The 14,854-nt window shown below is 33.0% G+C and overlaps 2 protein-coding genes across 13 annotated transcripts in view; both read right to left on the bottom strand.

Moving 5' to 3' along the window:
- Window positions 1-8,179, bottom strand: part of LOC128191529 (titin-like) — a 63,085-nt gene extending 54,906 nt beyond the window's left edge. For 2 of the 12 annotated variants that reach the window (XM_052863653.1, XM_052863654.1), the window contains exons 1-3: window positions 8,072-8,095; window positions 7,483-7,590; window positions 6,796-7,131 (exon numbers count right to left, since the gene is read on the bottom strand). The gene's annotated coding sequence lies outside the window, so the exon portion shown is untranslated. Of the gene's footprint in view, window positions 1-2,031; window positions 2,173-6,795; window positions 7,132-7,365; window positions 7,637-8,071 lie in introns of those variants that run through there. The other 10 variants (XM_052863658.1, XM_052863652.1, XM_052863645.1 and 7 more) reach the window with 10 other exon arrangements.
- Window positions 8,180-10,013: 1,834 nt separating this feature from the next.
- LOC128191547 (E3 ubiquitin-protein ligase HERC2-like) overlaps window positions 10,014-14,854 on the bottom strand; it is a 99,046-nt gene continuing 94,205 nt past the window's right edge. Inside the window, exons 76-80 of the mRNA XM_052863677.1 lie at window positions 14,521-14,655; window positions 13,776-13,938; window positions 13,102-13,207; window positions 12,449-12,661; window positions 10,014-12,055 (exon numbers count right to left, since the gene is read on the bottom strand). Of these exons, the coding sequence (XP_052719637.1) occupies window positions 11,774-12,055; window positions 12,449-12,661; window positions 13,102-13,207; window positions 13,776-13,938; window positions 14,521-14,655 (899 nt within the window). The 3' untranslated portion in view covers window positions 10,014-11,773. The remainder of the gene's footprint in view (window positions 12,056-12,448; window positions 12,662-13,101; window positions 13,208-13,775; window positions 13,939-14,520; window positions 14,656-14,854) is intronic.

The following is a 14,854-nucleotide window of genomic DNA, read 5'->3' as shown; positions in this document are numbered from 1 at the left end:
TCAGTAAATAATTGGTACCAATTAGAAGATTGATTTTAAATAGTCTAACTATCAGTGATAAAATATGGGAAGTCTACCACTTAATCTAATTCAAAACTTCAGATAATTTTTTTCTCAAAAGCTCATGTGATCATCACTTAAAATCTGAAACTCTTTCGTTTTAGATTATAACAAGTCCTCTTAAATATAAGCATATCTTTTATTTTTTTGGCTTGCAGGCTAAAAAAAATTTGCATAAATTGGAGATAATCATCATATATGGCATTTCAATTGATAATTTGTTCAATATTCAGCGACATCGATGCCGATGGCTATAAAACCCTTATTGCAACATTTACATATTCACAATTACATGCATGCCGTACAAATCTCAAATAGATTTTATTTCTTTGGATGAGAAAGTGGTGGTAATCTAGACCATGAGGCATATCTGAGTATAAAGTATATTTAAACCCAAAGTATTCAGTGATAATATCTCTGAATACTTTTAAATGATATAAAAAAGAAATATAATATTTGATTGCAAGTCAAAAGTGTCAGGCAGACCCAACAAGCATTTAGCTTACTATATATATAGGCAAATACACCCTAAATACCAAATTCTAGCACAGGGGTTAAAGCAGTATGTATGATGGTTTCAGCTAAAGTGTTTTATCATGGGGGAGGGGGAATGAATTCAGATCCTTTGCTATTCTATTACATGTGCTTTAATTTGCTGTTAAGTTCTGTTACAGTTTTTAGATCAATGCATACTAAAAAAAAAATCATTTTGATTGATTGATTGATTTTTCAGTTTACAAATGTATATATATGCATGCAAAACACCACAAGGTATGAACAACTGAGAAAATTATCAATTTGAAAATTTAAACAAAATGTGAAAAACACAGCAAGTGTCAATGGTTGGTGAGGACCGATGATTATCATATACATTGATATTGTGCATATGTTCACTTGCCTGATAGGTAGAATGCAGAGTGTTTAACCTATTTACAGTACCTGAGTTTACTTACATTGATCATGATACAGTGAATCAATTAATACAAAAATGTACCAAAATCAAAAACACAAAATGGGAAGTTTTAATTAGCACTGGAGGTTAATTAAAACTGCATGAACAATAACACAGGAAGGGGGACACCACTTTGAAAATTGTACATAAGCACCCGCTATCATTCTGGAGTTCTTGATATCAAAGGAGTATTTCATGGAAAACTGTGTTTATATCATATCAAAGCAACCAATTATTTTTTGCCTAATTAATCGTGCTTCAATTTTCTTTTATAAACACTCCTTTGGTTTCAGAGAACAAGGTTTCACTTAGAAGTGTGTCCTTTGGGAGTTTTTTAAAACTACATCACTTTTTTTTTCCATGAATCTGGCGATGTTGATTTAGTTGCATTTTTTCCAGTCATCTCTTGGGAAAAAATTACCATAACAATATAAAAGTTATAGAACAACTGCTTCAATTATAAAAACCCACTGGGTGTACTGGGAATGCTTTGCCTCAAAACAAGACTTTGCAGCAATAAGTCGCAGTTTAATGCATGAAGAAACAGTTTCATCAAATACTGCGACTTTACAATTTTTTTTCTAGAAGCGCAGAATTGGATAAGACCCCTTCATTGAATTCAAGAAACTCAAGTCTGATAACAATTTTGTATCAATAATCTGATAATATTCTCTTTAAGGTCTTTATCACTCACAATCTACTTTCTATATCAACCATACTGTCCGTGCTATTTGATTTTAGATATTAATTTGCAAAATTCAACAGAGAGAAGAAAGAGAGAGAGAGAGGGGAGAGTTTCAAGCACAATATATCTTCTACAATATTATTAAAAAAAATTCAAATCATTGATATACAGCATATACTGCATGCGTCTGTCCATTGTAATAGTTAAATTAGTATCATAACTATAATAAATCTACAAAGCTTGTGAACAACAGGTGCATATCTCTAATATTTACAGAAACACAGCTAGTCCCTAGTCTACTAATGCACACAAATGCATACCGGCCCGTATCTACCTGTATTTCCAGTGAATGAATGAATGGTAAAAAGGTCCTTCACTCCACAAAAATCCTACACAATATAATATTTACAATGAAACAACCATGACATATCCAATACACATGTCTACAACATCTCGTAATCCGCAACTTGTCGGTAACAATGGCTGATGCAAATACTTTATCATCAGCAGAGAACACACAGCTGTGACAGGTCCCACAATGCATTGATTTTACATTTATTGGGATTTCCCGCCCAGGTGAGGAGGCTATATGTTCTGTCATACACATTAGAAGACTATCATATGACAGAATGAAAGAAATTCCATTAAAAAAAAAAAGACAGAAACAAAATTTATCAAGTTTCATATTAAATGTTTTTAAATATATGACTGAAGAATCACACTAATTTTACCTTATCACATTTTAATACATAACAAAAATATCTACCTTTATTTGCATCACTTAAAATCTACCTCTCAAAAAAATGTTACAATTGAATTACATGTATTAAAAGTGAAAAATAGAAACATAGAAACCTGATGCAAGTGATATTTTAATATTTAATCAGGTGAGATGAGATGGTGGTGAGGGAAGGGGGTGATCATATACTAGTGAGACAGCTGAACTCCATTCAATTTCACAATACACATTAAAACAAATAGAAATCTTACTATTTTTCAATAAGTTAACCATGCTTAGCCTGATCTATAAAACAAATTTAATCTTAACATAGATGCAAGGCCTCCACACATAAATATTGACAATGGTTGATTATTTCTGATGGTACTGAGTGAACAAGCAAATGCATCTCCTGTTCTCTGAATATTGAGGGAACAATACTATTCTAACCAATATATCTAATGTAATTAAAATTAGATCCCTTGATATTCTCCAGTGGATCACTACCTTGCTCACAAAGTTTCTTAAGCATAGAATTCTCAAGATATTCCCATGTCAAGAATATGATGACCCCTGACCTTTAACCTTGTGACCTCAAAACCAATATAGTAAATGAGGTCAACCTAGGCACCAAGTCTGATGCTGGACTAGCAAAGATTTCTTTAGATAATGATTTTACCTTACACTAAGTTTACTGGTTAATATTCAGAGTAGTTTGACCTTAACCTTTGCTCAAGTGACCTCAAAATCAATTCAAGTCATATTCTTCATAGAGGAAATTTGATCTATACGTAAAGCAAAAGGTTCTAAGATATTTGACAACACATAGTTTACTAGTCACTATCATTGTTTGACCTTTGACCCCATTACTTCAAATTCAAAAGAGGTCTTCTACTTCTTGAGAGGGTATACCTGTGAACCAAGATTGATATTTGCATCCAGTAGTTTAGGGTATCTTAAGATATCAATTTGACAGCATGCACCTGGTGTACTGACTGGCTGACATGCAGAATATTCAGTACCAATTAAACAAATTAAGGTTCAAACACAATGTTCCCCTCTCACTCTATTTTTTAAAGGGACTACAAAAAGTTCAGTTTTGTCTTCTTTATACTCTCTTTGGAAAGGTCAGCGACTTTCTTAAAGGATGATTATTTTTTTCCCTGAAATCTCTCGATTTGCTTCATAGAATACACATTATGACAATCAGCTTGATAAAAACACTACTAAAATCTTACCTTTACTTAAATCTTTTCCTTTCAATATTTGATGCATGCAACACATATATCTCACATTTCATACATATAAATGAACAATGTGCCCCTTATACATGTGTATTACAATACATGCATTTGTGACCTCATACAGATTTATGGCCAAAAATCACCTTGCTTATCCTCCATTGCCACGTACTTCATAACAATTCTGTTCCAAAGGGTTATAACCAGCATTGTTAAATCCGATAATAGCTTCGACTTGAAAGTAATGAAAACATTTAAATACACAGGGAGACTTTTAATACTGGCATGTAAGGTCAGATATTTATGAAAAATAATTCCAATAGAAATTTATTGTTCTCTTTATACAGATAGGACCTCTCCAGTTTGCAAAATACCTGTATATCATCCGGTCTCTTTTTGAGTTCTGAAGATGCTGCAGGGTACATCTCTGCTTATTTTGTAGATTAAATGAATTCAGAAAAAGTGATTTGAATAAAAAAGAATTAAGCATTCATTAAATCTTTTCCATGAAAATACAATGTACTGGTACATGTATTTACTAACCAAATTAAATAAAATTGAAGCGAGGATGGGCTAGATTATTCATTCACTGGGTAAAATTATTATAATGGAGATTCAATGCCCTGTCAGATAGGAATTTAAAACTTACATCAGAATCTGAATCTGAATCGTGACAACTCACAAAGAGAAATTGTGTAGATTGTGAGCTGGCTCCACATTTTAAAAACTATGAAGTAAATTGCGATTAAGTAAAAACTCTGTGACATTTGTCAATGCCAAAATAACACCCTCTAATCTTATCATTTAAATAGTCCGTAACTCAATCGTCTTCACTATATTGAATAACTCTATAGATACATCTCTTGAAGTAAAGTTCAAAATAACCCTTTAAATACCTTTACTATGGGGGTCCGTAAGTTTTCAGTTATTTGCCTTTCCTCCAGTCTTCCCCACAGAGTACACAAAACCATTCTTTAATTCAAACAATCAAATTTGAACTGATTTTACTCTGTATATAGACATTAAACAAGGCATGTCAACATAATTCTCAATTCCAATACACATTCAACAATACCCTTTATGTACAGAGTAAATCTTTTTAAAAGTTTAGAATGAGAAAATTATGTGATAGTACGTTACATAAAAAAGGATTGTGACAGCTCAAGAATATGAAAATTATGAAACAGTTCCTATAACTGCATGAAGCAACAATTAAATTCTCGTGCATTCACATTTTCATGACCACCTCCTTTCCAGAACCCACTGGATTTTTTATTAATTTTAGTTGGTGGGTTCTAACACAACATCCCCCCCCCCCTCCCAAACACACACATAAAAAAAATAATAACATTTAAAAACACTCTTTGGAGTATAATACAAGATGCTCCCATTTAAGTACTGCTACAGTTCTGTTAGTCAATCTTTCCAGTACCCATTGACCTATGATCATGCATAGCCTCATTCAAGATCATAGCTGCTACCCTAGCAGATTGCTACATTAGATATCTAGGTCCTATTGAACACACTGAAAAAATAGATGATGCTATTCCTAAGCTAGCAAATTGCCACACATCATTGCAGCTATAGAGAGTTAGATTAGCAGCTACAATCTTCAACACAGTCCAGCTAGTACAGTCATAGTCTGCATATTAATTTCCACAGATGATCAAAAAATTATTGATTTTTAATTTCCACAGAATTTCAACCAAATGCCAATAAAATGTTATCAATTTCAATAAAAATATATCACTTAAATCTCTCCCTTCCAAGACTAAAATCTCCAATCCGCTTTTAATGAGCACTCTGTCTAGAAAGTCTACTTTTTATTACATAATGTTTCCGCAAGGAATTGCGTAAAAGAAGATCTTTCTTTGAGCTGCAATATTACAACTTAAATGTATGCAACATCAAACCATGTCATTTACCGGGGTATATCTTGCTGGATGCAAAAATTTTGACTTTTAAGTTAGAATAAAAGTCACTTGGGTTTATATATATAATGTAACTTTCAGACTGCGGTTGACACATCAATATAACAAACCCCTAGAGAAGACAACAGCAGTTTTTTATTACACGTTTTCTTCTTTCAGTTGTAATGTTTGTTTTTAATGTTAGAACAAAAGTGAACAGCTGGAATTTTATGGTTTATATTTCCACAGAGAGTCAAAAGTACATGATTATTTTGTCACCAACACAGCTAGACTATTTTCCCAATCAGTATCACTCTGCAAAGAGACTGTTTCACCTCAAAATCAATTTACAGTAAATAGCTTTTCCTACATGCTATTTAGCTTCTATTTTCTTGTCAATTTTTATATCAAATGACTCCAATTCATTCAAAATAAAGTTCGAATGTTGAGACACATTAATCATTTAGTTAGAAACCTAACCTTAATGTATATATATACATATTAAAGCCTAAGGATGCCAAATTATTCTAAGAGACATCTCTAGATCTGTAATCTTAATCATGACTGAAATGGGGGTTGATTGCTTATATTCCATTAAGGATATTACTACTAAATTAGTTTGCAGCTATGAAAAATTCTGTCAGAATTAAAAGAGACAATTTAATTTTGCTTGTGATGTATTTTTCATCAATATTTTTTATATGCTGCAAATTCAACAGTGCTTGCGATTCTGTGCAGTCTTCAAAGATATGAAACATGCAGTTTTAATATTACAATCCCTGCATGCTCTAGGATTGTTTTTGAAGTTTTCTATTCTCAGGTGTGGCCATTTTCCATTTCATCGTTTCAATCAACCTACCAGTAATAGTACAGTTAAAGTTAATGCAAACATGCATCAGTATGCATGTATATTTAAATCAAACTTTCCCTATTGGATGATACCAATAAATTAAACAACTGCATTCAAAGAAGTTAAAATCCTGGCAAAACAAGACAATGAAATAGCAAATATGTATCAAAATTCCTTTTTTTTCAAAGATTTTTCGCATCTTTTATTAACTCCTATTAATTTCTAAAACAAAAAATGTTGCACTGTTGTAATATACACATATACCGGTGCAAATCTAGGCATATTATAACACAATTAGCTCTTATTCAACTATAATAATGTCTGTATATCCCAGTTTTGGCAATTATAAACAAAAATAACTTTTATGGCAAAGACTTACCGAAAACTGATTTTAGGAGTGGAAAATTCAGATCAAGCGCTATTAGCTGATTTCAGGATGTTCATTTCGTGCATGCCCAACACAAAAGCAATCTCTAGGGTTGACATACAATATCCACTCTGATGAAAGGACAATTTTCTATCTGCTATATGTAAGCTGGCTCATGAACTTCATTAGTCAGGTCACTTTGGCATATCCCTTCGATTGTAAGTTTCTTGTAGGGACAGCACACGAATTTCCTGATATTGATCCACACTAGTAATGGACAATGCTAGTTTCTTTTTCCGGGCTGTTAATTTCAGTTTCTGTCCAGATCATCAACCCGTGACCATAACCCTATGTGTAAATGTACAAGCACTGTTAAAATCCACCGCTACACCCTGCATTTAAAGTTTGACATATACACAAGCAATATTTATACACACCATAAGAGCAATAGAGCATGTAGAAATATTTTTAAACTTCTTTATCAGGGACGTCGGAATTTACTGATCGATGCACTTTTTTCAATAAGTCAAATCAGAAAATTAACAAAAACATAGTGTCAACTTTGGTATATTTACCTCTCACCTGAAAACTTAGCTAGGTCTTTGTTATGCTAGCTAGCCGACAAAACCCTGTTATAGGAAATAATTAGAGCATATACTGGTATTGGAAAGTTAAAGTTCAAATCTTATTAGATCTTACGTATTGTATGTCTTTCAAAGTCACCTATTGTCACCATCTAAATCCCTCCATAAAACAGACAATTTTCTCGGGGCTGTTGTAAAGACGTTTGAACAATGCCTTTCAATGCTGATAATGAAAAAAAGAAGATTTAAAGCCTTCGCACTTCTTTTAATTTATTGTTTTCCAAATCCTTTCTCATTGCTTATCATTGACTTTCAAGTTTTTCAATTTGTTTCCTATCACTATATATTGAACTTTAAAATAATGATTTAAAAAATAATTGTTTAGAAATATAGATAAGAGCATACTTTCTGCAATTAAATTTTAAAATACGACTTTTCACCAACCTTGTTTTAAAATACAGGTATACATGTATTTGATATAAACGTACAGCTGATAGATCAATATTTCGAAATCATTTCGAGTTCTGCTGATCATTGTCATTCATATTTCAAGGATTTTGAATAAATAAATAAATATAAAGATAAGTAGATACATATAAAATTTCACGTAAAATTAAACGAAGTTTCACAAGAGTTCGTTTGACAGTTGAATTTGATCGTCTGAAACCCTTTCCTAACGTGTCAATATAACCATAAATACGTACCGCATCAACATTGTGTTCTTTTGATATATTCTTTTATCTAATTTACCGGTTATAATAGCATTACTGGTGATAATGAACATGGTAGTGTTGCATTCTGCAGATGTTCTGTTGTCAGTCTCCAAACCGGATGTTGACATTTGACGTTTTGGCGGGAATGCAACAACGAATCGAACACGTGGTGCATGCTTAATTGATACTGTAGCTGGCGTATCCAATGCAATTCTGTCAGTTCCATGGTTAAAAGAGTTGACGACAGATGAACCTCAAAGGAAAAATGGATGCAACCCTGCACATCAACCCCCCCCCCAAAAAAAAATAATACAAATTATATATAAATAAAAAATCATATATCATTTCAACACCCTCCCCCCTCCCCCCCCCCCCCCAAAAAAAAAATGTTAATGGATATTATATACTAATATTTTCATTTTCAACTGTCTTTGTCTGTGGTAACATTTTAACCCTATAGCCCAATTACTTCGTAAAAGATGAGTGACACAAAATTGACGTGTCTTAGGATAACTCGAAAAACGGTATTGGCTGCACCGCATAGTGATACATTGCATGTGCTTTAAGGAAAAATAGTGGTTTAACTTTAAAATTATGTTTTAAAGTGTAAAAATTGGAAATAATATAAATATAAGTAATAAGGAATCGTTCTTTGAATATTATGATGTGATAGTTTTGTTCTAAGAAAGCCCATTGAGCTCATTTTCGTTGGTAAACAAATATTTTTTCGCGAATGAACGCGAATAAACGCGAAACTTTCGTTGATGAACGCGTAACTTTCACGAACAAACGCGAAACATTCGAATAAACCGGTTTCTCTTGCGAATACACGTCAAATTTTTGCAATATAAGTCGTAACTTTCGGGAATAAACACAAAACTTTCGCGATATATATATAAAACGCGAAACAAAAAAATTCGTTTACCTACGAAAATGAGCTCAATGGGATTGGTATGAAATTTATGATTTTATAACATTTAAACAAAATCCGACCCCACATTTTTTGCCCCCATTGCCTCAAACCAAAAACATGGACCTCCTATTTTCATTGAAAATATTGCAAAATTTAGTTCGGGTAAGTGACATTGATAGTATCATTTTGATAGTTTTTGAAATGTAGCATCCAGTTCTTTCTTCACCAGTTTTACCAAAGGGGCTCGTCATAGTCCGTTTATTTATTCATTTTTATTTTGACACACAATTCCTGGTAAAGGAGTGGAAAGAAGAAAGTAAGAAGGCAGTGCAAGTCGCAATTAATTTGTTTGACATTTTTCATCACAATATTACAAATGCTAGTGTTACACCAACACTCTTTCAAACAATTTATTTCCAAACTCTTTATCCAAGTTGCACAATCGAAATGTCAAATAGTTGGCTTTCTCCATTTGCACTTTCACCTTTGAATATACATGTATATCTTTCCATAGCATGTATGGATCCAGACAAATTTTCCAGGGTGGGTGAGTCCGGGGGATAATTTTGTGTCCCATTGGGGGTGGAGGGGAGGGGGGTTAGGATGGATGGGCGAGTTGGTGGGTCCAATGCCTATTCTCTAGCAATTTTACTTTGTAAATCAGATGGGTCCTTTTTGCTAAGTTTTGCAAGAACATTAAACAAACTTTCCTTGCAGCAAACCTGACTAAATTGTCTCTTAAAATAATTTCATAATTTCTTTGTATCAGCATAGACTTTGGCTAAAAAAATGTTACTGTAAAAAAGTTTACCACTGACAAGTCTTTCCAAGAAACTAACAGTTATCTGGTCTATGTACTGTATATAGTAGTTCTTGTAATAAAAAAAATAGGATAGCTTGAATGATTTGTGCCCCAGGTATTAACAGAACCATTTAATGAAAGTAAATCTGTTTAATTCAGATTTTCCCTCTTTGATATCATGAAGTAACATCCCCAATACTCAAATCTCAACTAAAATATTTTTTTAAAATAGATTTTATTGAAATTCAAAAGCAAAATTAAACACTTATTATAATGTAATAACAACTTGAAAACCAACAAGTCTTACATGCTTATTTCATGTAACCAAAGTTCATATACACACACACACAAAATAAATAATAATAAAAGCTTTCAGAAACCTAAAAACAATTGTTAATATCGGAAATAACTCTCCATGATCTCCAGCTATTTTTGTGTCAGCACACCCGATACATACAAGGTGATTTATATATGCATGATTGGATTTATAATCAAATTCTATAAACTTGCATGTAAAAAAAAAAAGAGCTTTAAACAACACTAAAACAAATTTAACATCCCCTGCACTTTTATATATGTATTTGGTTGGATCATACTAGTACTGTATACAGGGTTATTTTCGCCCTGTGTTATTTTCGCCCTTCCTCACTTGCAGATTCGCCCCATCTTAAATTTGCCCAGAAGCAGCTATTTTTAAAGAGAAATGATTTGAGATATTGGAATTTGCCAAGTATTAAATCTGCCCTCTGATGAGGACAAAAGGGCGAAAATAAAATAAGGGCGAATATTTCCCCGTATACAATATTCAGTCAGTAAGGATTTACTACCGGTATTTGTTGACTCTTTGACAATCACTGTCTTTTTAACAAAGACAAGAGACTGTTCATGATATTCACACAGATAGCACTAATTATGGACAAATGTCACATTGGACATCTTGTTATGACACACAACACATGTTCCACCAGATATCAATCACTAATTACATGAGCATGCATGTAAATAAAAATGGAAAGCCCGTTACAAATTAATTCATTCACAAATTAAAACAATCAATATGCATATGTTAGACAAACCAATTATAAAGTACATGTATTTTACACTATTAAAACATGCAATTACTAGTACAGTTGCATTTGTAATTATCAGTGAATATTAAAAAAAAAATCAAAATCATGTACATAGAATATACAAAGTATATATTATCAAACACAAACACACTAACTAAATCTGCAACACTGCAATATAAGATGCAGCCGTAAAAATATTAAAAAAAATCACATTTTATGTGAATTCATTTCAAAATCACTGCATGTTTGTATTATGCAGAAATCCTAAGATATTTTACAGTTAATGCTTTGTAATACCACAAACGTACAACATGGAAATGGGAAAATAAAAAAGAGGGATGACTACATGTAAATTTATTATTCTAATAGATCTAAAAATTTCCTAGGGATCTATGGATACTAGAATATCTTCAGTGCTTTTTTTCACATCAGTAAATTGTTTTTACATTGAGCTGTAAACTATAACTAGCACTGATTTAAACCTAATCTGAAAAACTCAAGTCAGCTACAATGAGCAAATACCAGTACTCAGTCAAAGGGCAAGCTATAAGTCATTATAGTCAAGTATTATACATGTACCGGTACCACAAAGCCAGATCAAGTTTCTGTTACCAGTTTCTGTTCAGTTCTGAAGAAAATTGAGAATGAATATGGTCATTTTAAATTTTCTAAAGGATTAATGAAATGCTTGAGACTTGACTATAAAATAGATACAATTATGATCAACTACACAACTAGATTTTATTCAATAGTTGTGCTAATAAAGGTGCTCAAGTTTCTTTCGTTTAACACTGATAAAATAAGCAACAGTTATATAGTCCTGCATTAAATGTTTCAGCTTATACAAAATGTCTTTCAGAATTGATCTATGTATAAGCTTAAGTCTTTGAATTCCAACAGACTATAATTTAGACGAGACTAGAATCAGAATCCACGATTTCTCCGTCGGACTCCATGCTGTAGATATCCTCTGAGTCCTCGCTGGCGTCGGGAGTATCGTTCACCATGATTTCTCCTGTCAGGGCCACTCGCGCATAGTCGTCAGTGTCAATGGACCGGCAAAAATGTATGGCGTATTTGAGCTTCTCCCTTAGGACGGGCTTGCAAGAGTAGCGGGGCATCTTCAGCAAGAAGAAGCAAGTGTAGCTCTCAGGCAGAAAGTGATCCGGTGGGTTGTATTTGTCAAGTACCTGTATATAGAGTAATTAATCCATCAATTGTAGTAATAAATGAAAAAAAAAAAAATAAAGATTAATTTGAATGAATAAAATTCTTTGCTAACAAAGAGTAATGACCTGCTCCTCTTTTTCTTTCCTTTTCAAAGAATACAGAAGCAAATCCTCACCTTTGGCTAGCAGAGATAGCACAAATTTAGCCTAAATTTTGTTTCCATATCCTTTTCATTAAAGTGTTTTGATTTAGGATTGAACAAAAACAGATGATCAAACTTGGTTCTATAAAGAGTATTTGAACATATTTTATTGTATACATATACATGTATATAAGATACATATACAAATGGTTTGGACACAAGTTCTGACAACTTTCTAGGTCTTTACCATGAGAGTATAAAGAGTACACACCTGGAGAACAAAGTCTCTCCCCCTGAAGTCGGCGATTGACCTGGGTAGCCGGGTCCTGCCCCACACAAACCGGAGGAACAGGGACCTCTCGTTGTCCGACAGTTCCTCCATCACCTCCCAGAACCATATCACCAGTGGCGCCGTGGCATCCACCCCTTTGTAGGTCGCCACAGACTTCAACAAGTACAGGGGAATGTCTGGGCTGCCACAAACCTGATAGAAAAATGTATGCATGGTGTTAAAATGGATAAAAAGCTTTAGTATTGAAATGGGTAGAATACTGTAGATTCCTAATTAAACACAAGGAATTAATATCTGTGTAAAATCGCAAGAAGCACATCTTGCGAATTTTAAAATCTCGCTTTTATTTTACAGACATATGTAAACTACATGAAACTATGATAAAAATTCCGCATCTAAGATTTTATGTTCTCGTGATATGATGGAAATTGGTTGAATCGCGGAATGAAGCACTGGTGTAAAAAAGGAATCTACAGTACATCAAACAAAATAATATTGTAAAGTTAAGAATAAAATCACCTCTTCAAATCAATTACATTTCTGTTGCACTATACCCTACAAAAATTATCAACTGGTGCATTTGCATTTTATTTTCATTACAGTTTAAGAGAACTATAGTTACAATTCAATACCATTGTTTCCAATTCCAGCCCTGTGAACAGTGACAAGAGAGGGACTGGGATGACCTTTGACATGCCCTCTCTGACCCACTTCACCTGGTCATCAAACTCATGCAGTCTGTAAAACAAGACATTACATAGTAAAAAAATAGTTTCTCATATTTCACACTGCATCTACATAAAATGATTAAATCTATAGGTTAAGTTTTTCAGAGGAAAAATTTTTCAGAGGAAAAACTGAATTAATTAATATAAAGATTTAGTTTATATAATTCGATCTCTACATTTGTAGACGAATTTGATGAAAAAATCAAAACAAAAAGCTTTTGCTAAACAATTTTTCTTCAGCATTACCACGAATATATTGAAAAGTATTACATCAATCTGATCAGCTTGTCCCTGCAGAACTGCCTTAATAGTATTTATCTAGCTTTTGAACTTTGAACTCTAAGGTCACAAACTATATAGTCTCTTTCTTGTATAGATTTTAAAATGTCTGGTACAACCAACAGCAGTGAGGCCAGAAACAATATGCACCTGATCTTTAAATTCAACCCAAGGGCCCAAAGAAATATCTCTGAATAGGTTGGCGGTAATTCATTTTTCATTTATAAGCTCAGACTATGAATAGCAACACACTGCGACAGCTTTATCTGGATGGTTTCATAATTCTCTTTCATCAGTACCTGTAGTTAATGGCCTGTTTGATGTACTCCATTTTGTTTGCTGGTGTGATTTTGCTGTGCTTTGATGACAATTGTACCTCCTGTCCCGAAGAGCTTGGAATGCTGAAGGGCATGTCTACAGTCTGAAGTTTGTCATCAGTAAGGTCCTTTATGTAAATAAGTCCTTCAGTAAAAGAAAAACAAAATTTGAATTAAATTTAATCAAATGATCTTTATAAATCTGTTTTCAACAAAAATACTACATTCATTTGAAAAGTATGTATTGAAAAAATGGTATTATTTCCAAAAGCTACAGTGTATGTGGCGGATAATCTATTTATCTTAATGCTTAAATATTCTTCCTTTTATGCATATTCTACACCTAATCACATGTACATTTATCTATATACTTCCAAAAGTTTCTCACAACTCTGATATCTACATGTAGTTTCTGAATAAAGTTTTAAGGTACTGAATTACGTACAATACAATTGATTTATAAGCAATCAGATGCTGATATAACCATTAAGGTATATGTACATGCAAATTGATAGAAATAAGTACCAGGTACCTGGTACATAAAGTACTTTAGAGCTAATTTTGATAATTATTTACACTCCAAAACATTCTCCAAACTTTCATGCCTTCTAAACATAATTTATGGTATGGAATGGTACACGCTAAACAACTTTTGGAAGATTATCATTAAATACTTGTGGCCACAAATGCACTCGCAGATGCCAACTGACGGAAGTGAGTACGGTACCTGGTACACAGTCCTTGTCAATCTCGGCCAGATCGGACACACTCAGCGGCATCCCAGCCACCTGCTTCCAGACGGGCTCGGCTATGTTCAGACTGAGAGGGCTGCCGGTTCGTATGGCTATACCAAACAGCATTCCTGTAAAAGTATGTCACTAACTATTACTGTAATTACAATGTTCATATCTTTTACTTAAATTTACTACAATTTTAAAGACATCAGATTCCAATAGGCAACAGATTTTTAATTACTTTATATAGATGGAAAAACTTTTCTTTTAGTACTGGTATATTGTACATGTTCTAATAGCTATATAACATATAAGCTGAAAGCCTAC

The sequence above is a fragment of the Crassostrea angulata genome, chromosome 7, assembly GCF_025612915.1.
Source record: "Crassostrea angulata isolate pt1a10 chromosome 7, ASM2561291v2, whole genome shotgun sequence".
Taxonomy (NCBI): Eukaryota; Metazoa; Mollusca; class Bivalvia; order Ostreida; family Ostreidae; genus Magallana; species Magallana angulata.
Note: the sequence above shows the minus strand (reverse complement) of the source record. Positions and strands in the feature narration are given on the sequence as shown.